This window comes from Ptychodera flava, chromosome 21 (genome assembly GCF_041260155.1).
Source record: "Ptychodera flava strain L36383 chromosome 21, AS_Pfla_20210202, whole genome shotgun sequence".
Lineage (NCBI taxonomy): Eukaryota > Metazoa > Hemichordata > Enteropneusta > Ptychoderidae > Ptychodera > Ptychodera flava.
In genome coordinates this window covers 25,764,500-25,780,294 of record NC_091948.1, presented here as the reverse complement: position 1 = coordinate 25,780,294, position 15,795 = coordinate 25,764,500, and the positions used below count along the sequence as shown (strand labels likewise).

General features: G+C 38.9%; 1 protein-coding gene across 2 annotated transcripts in view; it reads left to right on the top strand.

The window, feature by feature from the left end:
* Nucleotides 1-14,729, top strand: part of LOC139121848 (dimethylglycine dehydrogenase, mitochondrial-like) — an 18,888-nt gene extending 4,159 nt beyond the window's left edge. The window contains exons 2-15 of one of the 2 annotated variants that reach the window (XM_070687067.1): nucleotides 1,931-2,099; nucleotides 2,263-2,361; nucleotides 2,779-2,946; nucleotides 3,665-3,869; nucleotides 4,455-4,700; nucleotides 5,207-5,405; nucleotides 5,858-6,132; nucleotides 6,921-7,138; nucleotides 7,584-7,714; nucleotides 10,754-10,971; nucleotides 12,685-12,842; nucleotides 13,181-13,240; nucleotides 13,553-13,690; nucleotides 14,057-14,729. In XM_070687067.1, the coding sequence (XP_070543168.1) occupies nucleotides 1,931-2,099; nucleotides 2,263-2,361; nucleotides 2,779-2,946; nucleotides 3,665-3,869; nucleotides 4,455-4,700; nucleotides 5,207-5,405; nucleotides 5,858-6,132; nucleotides 6,921-7,138; nucleotides 7,584-7,714; nucleotides 10,754-10,971; nucleotides 12,685-12,842; nucleotides 13,181-13,240; nucleotides 13,553-13,690; nucleotides 14,057-14,236 (2,464 nt within the window). In that variant the 3' untranslated portion in view covers nucleotides 14,237-14,729. The remainder of the gene's footprint in view (nucleotides 1-1,930; nucleotides 2,100-2,262; nucleotides 2,362-2,778; nucleotides 2,947-3,664; nucleotides 3,870-4,454; nucleotides 4,701-5,206; nucleotides 5,406-5,857; nucleotides 6,133-6,920; nucleotides 7,139-7,583; nucleotides 7,715-10,753; nucleotides 10,972-12,684; nucleotides 12,843-13,180; nucleotides 13,241-13,552; nucleotides 13,691-14,056) is intronic. The other variant, XM_070687068.1, reaches the window with a different exon arrangement.
* Nucleotides 14,730-15,795: the final 1,066 nt, after the last annotated feature.

Here is a 15,795-nt window from a genome sequence, read left to right as displayed (position 1 = left end):
GTTCTGAAGGACATGCCATGAGGACGACGTATTGTTATTAACCCTATAGGCACACTCTTGGTTTGATTTCATTTCTGTCCGATAAAACGCTTCATATCCGCTGATATCATTGCAAAAAGCTTAATGTCGCATTCTGCGATGTTAGACTTTTTATATTCTCTGACATGGTTATTTTGTTGTTGTAACTGCCATAGCATGATTGTAAAGTATATAATAAATTATTGAAAAAGGACATAAATTGTTTCTTTTGTGTTTTTGAAGAAAAGTAGTTGTAAGATCAAAATGAAAACGCCATTAATTTTGTGAGGGCGATATACAGCGATATACAATATGCACTATGACTCAACATCTACTATCAAAGTCACTCTATTTGTGAATAATTTTACTTTATTTCAAAAAAAAAAACTATACGGCTCAACAAACCGTGATAAATCCGCAGCTGTAAGGTAGTTTATCATGGAGCGACAGATGATCGATCTTCTTGATAGGAAAAATAGGTCAATTCGGTAATACAAGCAAAACCAAATGATTAAAATCCAAATAGAAAACATAAAAAACGCTAGCTCTTTGATATTCAAAGAGAATAGGCGGTTAAAAAAGGTGCAGGGGGTTTCATTTTGTTTTGTTTTGTTTGTTTTTATGAAATGTGATCCATGTTAAGGCTTTTTTACGTAAAATAATGTGACAAAATGTGATTGCGGGGGCAAACTTTTCTGAAACAATGAAGGGACGATGTTACCGGCCGCAAGAGGGCAGAGATCACCGAACAGACTTGGCGTTCAAAAGGTTGCAGTTGCGTCGTCTCACATTCCTAGGAACCTGGCAGCATGGCAGGGTTCCAACCCAATCAAATTTTGATTTGCCCTGGAAACACTGGCGTCAGTGATCCATTTTCTGTCCTACTACTAGATGTAGGGCAGGAACTCGCGCCAAAACACGCACCAATAAATCCGTGTCCTACAAGTTTGTTGTGCATCAATGATGCAAAACAAATGACAAGTCAGATTTTCTATGCACTGTGTTGACATCTTTGCTCCAGTTCAGTGATGGATCTCTGGGGTACGATCTTTGTCAGAATTCTGACAGTTGTTCTTAGTTTTTGCTTTATCACATCTTCACCTTTCGCCTTTTGTCATAAATTTTCGTGTTCGTTGGTCCATGATAACAAGCTCAGCAAGTCAAACTATGTCAATCAACCATGTCCTGACTTCCCTTGTCAAGGTATTGCTTTGGCTTGCTGTCGGATACTTGTATAGTTAAAAACTAGTAATTTCGGTTTGATATAGATGATATAAAATTTATCTTGAATAGAGCTTATTTTGAAAAGGCTTGTTCGAAACATTTGTTTATTACGGACAATCGACTCTTTTTACCGGAATGTATTGTTGATTGTGGTCGAAATTGCTGTTCTGGTGTATGTTTTGTCGGTTATTTTGGATTTGCTTGTCAGAAAATCAAATAGCTATGCTAATTTTATTTATCTTCATGCGTGTTTTGACTCTATTTGTACAAAATACAGATATAGGATTATTATTCAAACGGCACGTTCATAGTTGACTTGATGCGGTTGTGTGGCTGTACTATCCCTAACCTTTGTTACACTTTACTGTGTCTCTCTCTCTCTCTCTCTCTCTCTCTCTCTCTCTCTCTCTCTCTCTCTCTCTCTCTCTCTCTCTCTCTCTCTCTCCTAACCAACCAACCAACCTACTTACCTACCTATCTACCTACCTACCTATGCCAAAGAAACAACCAAACAAGAAATCAAAAGTTTATGGATGTCAATCTAGCTCTTCGACCGTTTGCATTTCTTAGCTCATATCATTTGAATAAATAACAGTCACTTCAAACAGAATGAGAATCAACAAAATAATAATACACTAAGTTCAATCCTGCATATCATTTAATTTTGAATAATTAATTTGCACTTCAGTTACACGACAGGTGGATTGCAAAAGCGTGTTAAAGATGACGCCGACACAGTCATTATTGGTGGTGGAGCCCTGGGAACGAGTACAGCGTATCATCTAGCCAAGGCTGGAATCAAAGATGTGGTTCTTCTTGAGAAATCTGAACTGACAGCCGGAGCAACATGGCATGCTGTAAGTCGTATTCAATAATTATCATAAATATTTGACCTGTTGGTATTTCTTGTTTGTCAAATGTCATTACTGTTTAGGGTTATTTTAGTATCGGAAGAATGAGTTGTTTTCCTTGAAAAGGGAATATTCTATGTATAAGACTTGTTTTGTCTTTCATTTACAGGCCGGTCTAGCTACATACTACCAACCTGTCATTAACTTGAAAAGGATCACGTGGACAAGTTTGATGCTTTACCGACAATTAGCTGAAGAAACCGGACAGGTAATTGTCCCGGTTTATAATTGATTTTCAATTTACTATGTCATTGTCAACGGCATGGTGCTATTGGACAACTTCCTTCAAATGTTCTGATCCCAGTGTTTGCGCTATCTATGAGTATAATCGTTCTAAAAACACATTTATTCACATATCTTGAATTCAAATGCAGCGGAAGGTTATTTGTTCAACCCTGTGTACCAAAACACAACATGTCGTGAGTTTGCTGCAATGGTCCTCGCCGATGGTCAAGTCAAGTCAACGGGTTAAGAGGGGGGGGGGGGGGGTCGCATATTTCCTAGATCCTCCAATAAACTCAAAATCACATAAACTTTTATCAGTTGCATCCATTATGAAGAACAGGGGTCACTGTATGTACTTCTATGATTTTGACACTAATCCATCTCTTCCGTATCCATGCAGCAAGTGGGATTTCACAGACCGGGATCTATCAGGCTGGCAGCCACGCCCGCACGAGTGGACGAATTTCGATATCAAATGCAAAGACATGGTTGGCATTCTCATATACCACAACGAATTATTGAACCGGACGAAATTCATCGGTTAAACCCATTACTCAATACTGACAAGGTAACAAGCGTTGTTAGTTGATCGACATATAAAGAACAACTTAAAATTGGCAAGATATTTCTAGCATAAATGTTATGAGTTAGAATAAATTCAACTTTGCAATAATCATCATCATTATCGTCTTCTTCATTGAAGAAGTCACCTCCACAACAACCATCATCATCATCATCATCATCGTCGTCGTCATCGTAGTTGTAATCGCCACTATCATTATTGTTTTCTTCGCCGTCATAACCGTAATAATCGTATCATCATCATCATCATCGTCATCCCCACCGTCGCAATCATTAATATTATTATCATCATTATCATCATTGTCGTCGTCGTCGTCATCATCATCATCAGCAGCAGCAGCAGCAACAGCAACATTACTTCCATTATGTTCCTCTCTTCAATCGTTGGCGTTTGAATAAATGTATGTGGTAAATAGCTTATATTATCTCGATGGGATTGGGTATAAATGAAAATCCCACTCGCTAAAATTGCTACTGATATCGGCTTGGGGTAATTGCAATTTTACGATTTGAAATGCCACATTCTCTTCTCCGATGAAAAGTCGAGCTCTGTACTCAATGACACAATGCAATTGCCACATCGGGACATTAATATTATACAAATACAAAACAAAACGAAAGAGTATATCTGACAAAATAGCATACATGCAAAATATTATTTTTCTCTCAGAAAAAAATGTAAATTGTACATGTGTCTTACACAGATACTTGCAGGTTTATACATGGAAGGCGATGGTCACATTGATCCCTATTCCTTGACGCAAGCCTATGCCATCGGTGCCAGGAAGTATGGAGCTGAAATTTACCAGCATTCTCCAGTGTTAGGGCTGAAACAAACCAGTGATGGAAAATGGGATGTAGAAACACAGCATGGGACGATACGGGCCAATCGCGTGGTCAATGCTGCAGGTCGGACAACGACAAAAGTGTCACTGCTATGGTTAAATTATATCGTACCATAAATATGTAATTCCTCCTGACAAACATAGTTGTGACAGTATCACATCGATTATTAGTAGAACTACTATTTCTAATACTTTGCGTATTTTGAGCTTCTCTGTTGCGTAAAGAACTGTTCATATCAACAGTGTTATGGCCTGCCGGAGACAGCCAGGACCGGCTGACAGCTTTACAAGCATTAAAAGGCATTACGTTTGTGCTAAAACACGGAGAAACTAGGGCCAGAAAGCAACAGTCCCATCCCCAGCCCAGTATGCCTTACTGTGAAACCTCAATGCATATCTTGGTCGATCAACTGGTAGTGATATTTTACTGTATCTGAAATATTTTCCATACAAAACGTTGTTTTTCCGTGCAGCGTGAGCCGGACGCCGGGCAGGTTCGCTTTGTCGGTAGCTCTCCCCGCACCCGGTCACCTTTTCCAGGTGTACATCGCCATGATAACTATGGAAGATTGGGGGACTACGTACAAAACTCAGCAAAATGAAAGCCGGCCCGGGCCTATAATGTACTTATACGAATCCGTTCTTTTAGGTTTCTGGTCTCGAGAAGTCGGCGAAATGATCGGCATTGAAGTTCCCGTTGTGACCACGCAGCATCAGTACATACTGACATCCTCGATACCTGAACTGAAAAAATTGAACAGAGAAGTCCCAGTGATCAGAGATCTTGATGGTTCGTACTATGTACGTCAAGAGAGATCAGGATTACTGATTGGTCCGTATGAGAACCAAGAAAATATGAAACTTCAGGACAACTGGATTGACGGAGTACCACCAGGTTAGTTAAAAAGTGACCAAAGATACAAAATTGAACATAACACTGGACGTGTTGCGCTTTCAGTCTGTGTGAGCTTTCAACACATTGTTTCCTTATTACTTTTCCCGTTAACTATAGATTATGTGTATTTTTAAAACTCTGTATAAGTGATCACATTTAATGGCTCACAGAGGTAAACTCCGATAGTGAAATAAACGATTTAAAATTTAGCTCAGCTGGTAACCTATCAGTAAAGTTGACGCAATATTGGTCACTGGTTACTTTTAGGACGATTTGTCTAGTTATACAAGACTAAATCCTACGTATACCTTATGCATTTTCAACAATGTTTCATATATTGCGTAGGAATGTACACGTTTGAAGAGCCTTTGAAGGACAGAAAAGAGTTTGGAAATTCTGATTGAAATTTACGAGTTATCGGATTTAACAATTCGAAAAACGTATGCCCTACTGTCCTTGACGTCTTTCTTTTTTGTTTGTTTGTTTGTTTGTTTGTTAAATCGAAGGCTTTGGTCGTGAACTCTTTGAGAGTGACATGGATAGGTTAAGCGAACATCTTGAAGCAGCAATGGAACTGATACCGGCATTACAGACCGCCGATATCCAGACTGTCATTAATGGTCCACTGGCATTCTCTCCTGACAGTGTTGGATTAGTTGGTCCTTATCCTGGATTGAAAAACTACTGGATGATGTGTGGTGTAATGTATGATCGCTCTCCTACTGTTCAACTGGCTTTCTACCTCATTTTCATTAAATCTGCAAGTGGGACGATGGTATAGATCAAATTTTACAGATTGACACATATTTCGAATTATATTGCGTGATTATTATCATAATAAATACCCAATGGTGAGCTCTTACACAAAGTTTGAAGAAAGTTATCGAGAATTTACTGTGGCTACAATAAGCCAATTTCTTCACAATTTATTCACTTTACACTGTATTAACTGGTTTTACTAGGAGATGTCAGATATTGCTTTCCTATCATTAAGGAGCATGAAATGGTACTTTGCTTGAAAAATGAAATCAATTGGTAGTCCGTTGTATATGACGCCATCCGATTTAAAATCTGACGAACTAACGAATTCTGGACATTTACCAGTCTATTTATCTAATTACTTGAAAAAGTACTTTCCCGTTTTTTCTCCGATACAGTGGTGGCATCGTCTATTCTGGAGGACTGGGAAAATATCTGACTGATTGGATAGTGTCAGGAGAGCCACCTCATGACCTTATAGAACTAGATCCAGCAAGGTATGGAAAATGGCTGACCAAGGAGTACATCACTGCCAAAACAAGAGAAACTTACTCGTTCAATAACAAATTAAATCATCCGTTTGAAGAGAGATTTGCCGGACGGCCAACAGAGAGGACATCTGGGGCCTATCAGAAGATGAAGGACAGGGGAGCCGAGTTTGGATTAAGATCAGGTATGATCAGGTATGATCGTGACAAAGTTTCGACCTATTAGGTATAACTGCCGTGTGCTTTTGACAAACCTTCGACTGATTACCAATTGACTGTTGACAAAGTTCTGACCAATCAGGTATACATGACTGCCGATGCAGTATTGACTTTACAGACCAAGATTGTGGAACAGGAGGTGACAAATGATAAACAAGACAAATGACACCTGGTACAGTACCAGGGCAAGGGTGAAATACTTTACAGAAAAGTCGTAACACCCAGAGAAGACTTCAGGTTGAGAGGGAAGGGGGCCGGGGAGAGAGGGAGAAGGGTGAAGAGGGATGGCAGTGAGGGGAGGAAACAGAAGAGAGGAGATTAGGGAAAGGTGGATGGCAAGGAAAAGGGAAATATGGAGAGGTGGGGTACTGAAGAAGGACGAGGGTAAGAGAGAAACCAAGGAAGAAGGGGAAATGAGAGTAATGGTTTCAAAGACAGACAGACATACTGATAGACAGACAGACAGACAGACGGGATAGGAAGAGAGATATAGACACCGGCATAAAGAAACAAAAAGACTGAAAGAAAGAAAAAGATGTCAAGAACTTTATCGATCTAAAAAATATTCGCAAAAAAATCCTGGCGAAAATCAGGTGAATGAGTATTCAGTCGATCTCTCCTAGGAGTAGATAAGGCAAATCTTTCCATATAATTTCAATGACATTAAGCGTCATAGGGCAAGCATCGTAACTCCGTCTATTTCCATTACGATGCAATGATTCTACACTTTCCAATCATCTTCATCATCTCATAGGATGGGAGGTACCCAACTGGTTTGCACTACCAACCGATGACAAAGGATACAAACCAAGTTTTCGTCGCACAAACTGGTTTGAACCGGTTGGACGAGAATGCCATACTGTGATGGAAAGTGCTGGCATTATTGACTTAAGTTCGACGGGTAAATTTACAGTTCGTGGTAAAGACGCTAGTAATCTGATGAACTATCTTTGTGCGACAGAACTGCCACAGGTGCGAGAGAAAGTCACATAAACAAGATAATAAAACTCATAAATAACAAGTTCACATCGACCAACTTACGACATAATACATCACAATCTTAATAGTTCATCGTTTAGCACACAGTATCGAGTAACTTGTCTCGTGATATATATATTTTATTTGGATGATCCGTTTGTTTTTGGCGGGTGGGGACGCTGTATTAGATACCGTTAGATCAGGCAAGATAATTTGGGGTGAGCGCGCTTTCGTTTCAAAGCAAAATATGGACAATAACAAACAACGAGATATATTTGATACGTGGACAAGTTGTGCGTAATCTGTAAAAATTCAAGGGTGGCTGACCTTATCTAGATAACAAACAACTATCTTTGGTACTTAGACAAAATATACATAGTATCAAAGTACTTTGTGAAAAACCAGGGCGGCTGACATGATCTAGATTTTTGTCTTTTAGGTCGGAATGTCTCACGTGGCCTATATGCTGACACCAAGCGGCAAGATCTATGGTGAGCTTACAGTATGTAGACTGGCCAAGGATCACTTTTTCTGTGTCAGTGCAGCTGCAGCAGAACTCCATCATATCAGGTAAAGCTGTCATTTGCAATTGGAAAGATTGCCAAACGATAGAAAGCACTCGTTTACTCTATATCAATGCAAACAGCCGTATCAGTTGCGTGTGTGACCGTACTGTTAACATAAACAATGAGGAGTTGCTTCTGAAGGCATACCTTGTAACATCCTTTTTACCATACCCGAAGGCATACCTTGTACCTAGCCGGTACAGTGTAAACGTTCCCCAGACCCTCTTAAAGTCTTCAAGATCACAAGATCTTCAAGTACGTTTCAGTGTACTTTTGTTTTCGCAAGAAACGTGACATTTTTAAGTTGTCCAACTATGAAAGGCTAAAGGATTTATCTTTTTTATTTTGCTCTGATGTGATGATGTTGATTTTTCCTCTGCTAGAGATTATGTAATCCACGCATAATACAAATGTCATATTACAAGTATCAAGTTTAGGTTAAAAAAAGTAGAAATATACAATTATATTTGGAGCTATACTGTAATATCTACACAAGCGCTTATGAAAATCTTGCACCATTTTTACCGTGTGCAAGTGAAACATCTCGATTCTTCTTAAGGTAGTATGCGCCTCGAAAGTGAAAGACTTGAAATTTTGCTGAAACTTTCCAACATTATAATTTCAACCATTCTCTTACCAAATCAAGAATAAATATAAGGGGTCATTTAAGAAAGTTTGGTAACTATAGTAACAAATTATCAAGCATTTACCGTTATTGGAAATTCAAAATGGCCCGAATCCCTGTGTTAAACTATGGGGAAAAATAAAAATTTCCATTTTTGAAAAGCTAGGACAGTGAAAAACTTGATAACACTAAGAGCTTTAAAATGAGCCCCCACAAGGGGTAGATCAGAAAAGAATTGTAAAAATTTGAGAGCCCGAATGTTTGTCCCCGAGTCGCATTCTAGAAAAGTTTGTCTTTCATTTTCGAGGCGCGAACTGCCTTCAAAGATTTTGCTTAGAACCGCGTAAGGTTGGACTGTTTTGATTAAACAAGGAGGTGGAAATTTCCTATCGATTAGCACGTTGTCAACATGACAGTTTGGGGCTATCCTGCGTAGTTTGGACGCCATGGGAGTTGAAAAAATGACAAATTTCGTCAGTATCTGTCGCGCATATAAAGATCAATTTCTGGAACGGAAAAAAACTTTGAGGTGATACGACAGCCGTTACCAACCAGAGGTCGTCAGGTGACGTAAACAGATTTTGAAAGAGACGATTCTTAGTGTGAAAACAATTGACACTGGGGGCACTGGGCTGTAGTTCATTTGGTCAGAGAAAAAGCATGTAGGAGCGCTTGGTGACTACAAAATAAGATAAAAAGCCGTAGGTGAACCATTATCGTGTCGGCACAATACCCCTTGCCCTCCGCGTTGAATACTTTTAAAAGCAACATTGAAGAATTGAAATTGCTAAGCAATGGTTGCTAGAGTCTGTGTGAAATACAAAAATACAGATATTTGCGGTTGAGCCGTAAATTATGTGACGAAAGAGAAAGACACATGTTTTGAGCAAGTTATGAAAATGTTGCAGTGATCTCAAATTCACTTAAAACACAATTCAATAAAAGGCTACAGCTCTCGCTGTACTTCCGAAATCATATTGAAACACCAACTATTCAGCTTCTCAACAGTGTCTATACATGTAAAATGCTTTTTTTCCATTAGAATTCTGATCGAGACGGGCATTAACAATTCTCCAATGATTAATAACGCAGTCAACACATTCAAGTACATGTACCGACTGGTTTGACAAGCTCAACATTTTTGGACAGCAGAACATCAAACTGTGGTGACATTAAAAACAAAAAGAGTGACAAGCTAACTCGTCAAAAGTTACAGCTACTTGCCCTCAGAGTACGTAAAGAGATAACCGTCCATGCTCCCGAAATATTTTGACAGATCTTAATAGAAAGCTAGGAAAAAAAATTGCAAAAATGTTGTGCTAACTTACATTTTTCATGGGGGTTTATATGATACCGACAAACTTTGCGTCAGCTGAATCGAAATCAGCCTATTTTATGGCCTTTAAAGTACCTGTATGGGTGTAATCAGAAAACACCTTACGGGGTACATATGTTTACGTCCAAACTTTGCAATAAGCCATATAGACAGTCTACAATTTAACATACGATAAAATCCTACACCAATTGTGAACACACCTGACTGAGGTTAAAGGAGGTGAATACACTTTTGCAGAGTTACAGCGCCGGCATTTTCGAACACACTCTCAGGGTAACGAGTGTGAACAGTCTCGTTATTTTTTTACCGAAAGTAAACAATGTGTTTTCTTCACAGAGTGTGCATAGAGATTGCCGATATTTTAATGTCAATTCTTAGAACTTGAATCGACGATAAAATGAAATTTTTCATGATGCAAAAAATGTCATCAATAAATTTTAAGAAGGGTTTAATATACTTTCGAAAGCAAATTAAGATAGAAAATTTCACGTTTTCAGTTTTCGAGGCATTAATTACACCACTAAATCATACACTTCATAGCTGCAATAATTTGACAAGATTAGTTTTGACAAAATCTTTCGTTTACCATATTTTCATTCATACTTGAGCTTTAAAGCCCCATTACCTGTATCTTTTTGCTTACCAAAATATATAATCCAGTCTTTGGGCAGGTGTTCTGGATTCATGTTATTCAGTCATATTGTCTTTGAAAATGTCACTATTTCAACCCTCTGCGATGGATTTGGTCGAATCAATTCAGGCGCTGAACATGTGCATATTTGCAGCTGCCAAACTTGAGTTGCAAGTCGAAAATAATATAATTGGTTAAAATCTAAGCTGTGCCGTAAATATATGAAAACCGTTCAGTGGTCACAACTCCGGTAAGTGTTGATTTCAAACCATGTTATCGGTAAAAATGCAAAAAGATACAGCTAATGAGTCTTTAATAAATTTTAGTTACTTATCAACTGCCTTTTTAAAACAATTCCATTACAATCAGCTAAATATGTAACATCAACTTGTGGATTGTTTGTTATATATGACTGATCTGAAAAAAGTACTTCCAAAAAACTGTTTTCCAGATGGGTAGAGGACCATGCATTCCAGGGTAACTTTGATGTGCAGATTACCAACATCACTGATGATCGGGCATGTCTAGGAATTGCCGGACCCAAATCAAGGGAAGTTCTTCAAACCCTGACATCATGTGACCTTAGTCATCAAACTTTCTTACCAATGGGTACAAGGGAACTGTTGCTGGATAGCATTCCGGTGTTTGCCATCAGGGCCTCGGACACAGGTGAGAGCGGTCACTGTCAACGAGTGTTCCCGTTGCCTAATCGAGTTAGCAACACTAAAGTATGTTGTAAACAGGCAAAATCAGAGTACTAACACACGTCTACATTTATTTACACTGATCTTTGACCACCTAGAGAGGAATTTATAAAAAAAGGTAACTGACTGGAAGACGAATGGAGCAAGTCATAAAGTAATTCTACCATAAAATAAGGACGTGTATTTCTCTACTGGCATAGACCCTGTACAAAAAAGCCACGGAGGTTTTTGGTCTCCTGGGTAAAGGATAGACTAGTCCCATTCGCTGACTCTTTTTGGCAGCAGTTACTATCTGACAGTATTCACTCGTCCATCCACAGAACAGCTTGGCTCTTATACAACAGTCTGCTCCGGTTTATTCCTTCAATTTACTCTGTTCTGATATTTACATGCCCACAAGTCTAGATAAAGAAGTGCACACACTCGCTGATTTCCCCATTACGGTTATGTGGAGTGACCGTGCCTCTGTCGAATGTAATATGAGTGGTTCTATTGTTCACTCACAATGGAAAGTCAATGACTGAGATTTTAGAATGCCGTAACAAACACCACGTGATACCCCGGTAGATATTAAAGAAAAGTTACAAGGCCGTTGCATTGTTATATTTGGGAGACAAACATCATGTGACTTGCGCCTTTGTGCAATATTGAGCCACACCTACAATGTAAAGCTAGATTTTGCAGGCCCAGGGACCCGAAGAGTGCAACATGATTACAAACTTACTATTCTATGTACCAGCACTTAGCTGATTTCACTAGACTCGTCACGTGACTTTTGCCACTCTTTCATTTTCTTGACATGGTGAAAACGTTACAGAGCCGGCGCATGCGTCGTATCCTTCATTCGCTTCTTCTGTACAGGAGAAAGTTGTAAACCTGATATAGTTTTCTAAAGCCCTCATGAATATACATTAACACTTCCGATCTATTGTCTCGACGAGCATTCATTGTAAGACATGCTAGTTTCGATAGGAAATTCCTCTGTTCAACAAACAGGAAATCTAACAATGAAGAATAGAACGTAAAATTCAACGCAATCATTCACAAACAAACACGATGAAACAATGATTATAAGGTGTTTGCAAGTAAAACACAATGCACGGACAATAAATTGGCAGTATTATATTGTATTCATATTGTATATCGCTGAAGCTTTCCACAACGGCCCCTCCATATTGAGGGACAGAGATTCCACTAAGACTTACGTCACGTTGAAATATAATTTTGACAGGGGCGTGAAGTCGAAGGGCGGATACTTTCATCGTAGACAAGTCATTATCTGTATGTTGAACCGGTCGCATCTTCGCGACATGACTGAAATATTTCGATTAATTTTCGCAGACAATGTTGGGTCAACATGAAAGTGTAAGCATGCTTGAAACTGCAGAAAAACTTGAGGCTCTCTTTTGAAACAAGAAATGGCAAATGTTACTCGGGCGAGAGACCAACTGTGCCTACCGGTGTGTTTGTTCTCAACATGGACCATCCGTGGACCGTGTTCTCAATAATAACGACTCGATTCACTGAAGGCCCGGTGTCGCCGGCAATAATGACAAAAGGCTTACACACGGCCATATACATGGTTCCAATAAATATATCGTGCTACATTCAGCGTCCGATTGTGAAGCTGGTGACCAAATTGAGGGACTCGAAAATAAACTGAATTTTGAATTTGCAGGTGAACTTGGTTATGAGTTGTACCACGACAAAAAGCACACCGCAAAACTATACGATGCTTTGTTATCTGCTGGTGATAGTTATGGTATTGGAGACTTTGGTAGTTATGCAGCGAACACTATGAGGATGGAGAAAGGATACAGAACATGGGGTAGAGAGGTGAGACGATGATGAACATAATTGGCTAGATCTATTGAACAAGAGAGGGACCTGTGCAACAATAATATTGGTAGAATATGGAAATTATTATGGTTAAATTTTAATATTAAAGGTATAGTTTTACAGACTCTTCTGTAATAATCCAAAATTAGGATAAATTTTCATAATTTTACTCTCAAATAATGTGTAATGTGTCCATCTTTCATATCGCGCCCAAATCACATAACGTTGTTTGGTTTTCTCTGTCATTGATCTAAATATAGGACAAACAGTGAAACATGGTTTATTAATGAGCCGTGCCTTCAGTAACTTAGTGATTTTTTTCTATTCGTCAACAGCTGACTGTAGACTATAATCCCTTTGAGACTGGCCTTGATGAAGATATACATCCGAATAAGGTAAAAACTTGATATGATGTCAGGGGGTGGTACTTAGCTAAGAACCTGATGTGATGCAATTGGGATGGAACTACGCCTTCTACAGAACACTTAGTAAACAAAATTATACGCAGAAATTATACTATACACAAATCCAACGCTTCGGCTTCTGCAGGACACCAATGTGCAGTGTGCCCTGACTCTTGTCCTTTGACTGTGAAGTTTTCTATGCAAATACTTATTTTCACAACAATAGGGTAAATGCCGGGAATGTAAAAGACGGGACATGAAGTTTCATATCCTATGAAGATATGATGTCATCATGTTTTTCAGAAAGGCGATTTCATAGGAAAAGCCGTTTTACCAAAACTGAGAGAAAGTCTAAATCGTAAGTCAGTTCTACTGAAGGTACAGAGTTCGCATGATAATATCGATCCTATAGGATATGAAAGTGTCTGGTTTGATGGAAAGGTGAGTTGGGTTTCTACACCCAGTATATCGCAGGATACATTTTTCTTTTTGTTCAGAAATGACATGTCTTTACAGTGGGAAACCTTGGACCCTTCAAGGAAAATGGCATACACAGTTATCTGACACAATGATCACGGGAAACATCGGCTAGTTTTCACGTCAAGTCCCACGCAAAGTTTATAGTAGTAGTACACAACATAGGGCGGTAATGGTGATTGATGAAACTATGGAAAGGAACATAGAGATTAGGTTTCAATGGTCACGTGTCAGTTTTTAACTTAGCTTTGCGCACCGTTAGTAATCAAGATAAAGAGATTCAAGTGCTGTAATAAGTGTTGACGGACTAAATTTTCTTTTTCCCTCTAGGTTATCGGTAACACTACGTCAGGTTGCTACAGTTACAGCACAAAGCAAGGTATTGCTTATGCATACCTGCCTCTGAATTTGACGTCCGTCGGATCCAAAGTAGAGGTAGAAATGATGGGAAAGCCCTACGCGGCCACCGTTATTCCAGAACCACTTCTGGAAAGAGAGTCCACGGTTTAATGGAGAGTAATGAAGCATGTGTGGAAAGAAAGACTGCAGAGAGATAGATACCCATGCTACAACGATCATCAAGGACTAATACCGTATATTACCGATTGTCAGAATCATTTATCACGTGTAAATCATATATTTTTGTTCGTTTTGAGGGAAGGAAACTAAAACCGAGTGAATGATCCAGTTGGAAACATACTGTCAGTGAACGGGTGATGCACCAATCTTCAAAAATTGAGTGATTGTCCTACTTATATGGCAGGTGACAGTGTACATCTGCTTCAAAATGAATAGTCGCGCAGCTGTCTGTGTGGTTTACCTTTATTTCGAAAACAAACGTACGTGTCATTTTGTTTCCTCATTGTCTTTTATGGTTACTGGAGAAGCTATTTTTTCAACAACTATTCTTCATGACAATTACATATGTTGTGACTGACCATCCACTACCAGTTTCAAGACAATAACAGTGAAGTATTTTACAATAAAGTGAATATTAAATGTATCTCCAAACCTTTGCCTCGTTCCTTCATCGTTAATGACAAGCCTGAAGTTTCTAATCGCGCCTGCCAAATGAAATAGGGTGTCCTTAAAACCACTCAATTTCTCTTCGCAGGGCAGAGTTTATATTGAATCCAGACTTTATATCTTACAAAATATTGCGATCTCCGAAGGGAGAATACGCTTGGGGAGAGATAGATATTGGGGTGCTCAATCTGTTACAACCCTTGTTGATCTACTACTTATATGGGGGCTCATTTTAAAGCTCTTGAAGTAAGAAAGATTTTCATCGTCTTAAATTTTCGAAAATAGCATATTTTGGCCAATAGAGTTAACACGGCCACTTTGAATTTCAAACTTCGATAGATGTTATTAAAGTAATTTGTTTCTCTAGTAGCATGAAACATTACACAGTGACCCCTGATTTTGGTGATTCGGAACGGTCGAAACTTTCATTGAGGAAAGTTAGTGAAACAAATTTGAGTCTTTCATTTTCTTTTCAATTTAAGTCTTCTGTTCATTGTCTTATCCCTACAAATCAAGTTTGTTCTATCCGCATGAGTACGGTAAATTTCACGAATAGTCATGCCACGCCACTTCGCCAAATGGATACACAGACAGTGGAAGTCGGTGACATGTTAAAACCGAAGTTGTTTGCAAGAGCTCGGGGATTTCTGTTTCAAGTAAAAATCTAATGATACATTGGGAAGTTTGCGGACTCAGGTAGACGCACTTCGCAATACAGATTGTTTTGGCGCATCTGAAGAACACGATCTTCACTGCGAAAACAAGCTTTCTTAGGCGCCTCCGCACAGCTTTGTTATGAAGCAATTTGACCCCTACATATATCGTGTGCATGAAATGTTCAATTTTTGGCCAAGTATTGTTCAGTCTTGTCGTCGTTTTTCTGTATCGTATCAAGTCACACAAGGTACGACACAAAACGGAACCGACACAATGACTTTATGAATAGGAAACATTTACCACTGTGAATAGTGACGTCAGTACCATTTAAATTAAAATAGTCATGGCAACGCATGTGAAAATGAATGAGTTCCACGAGAGCACAT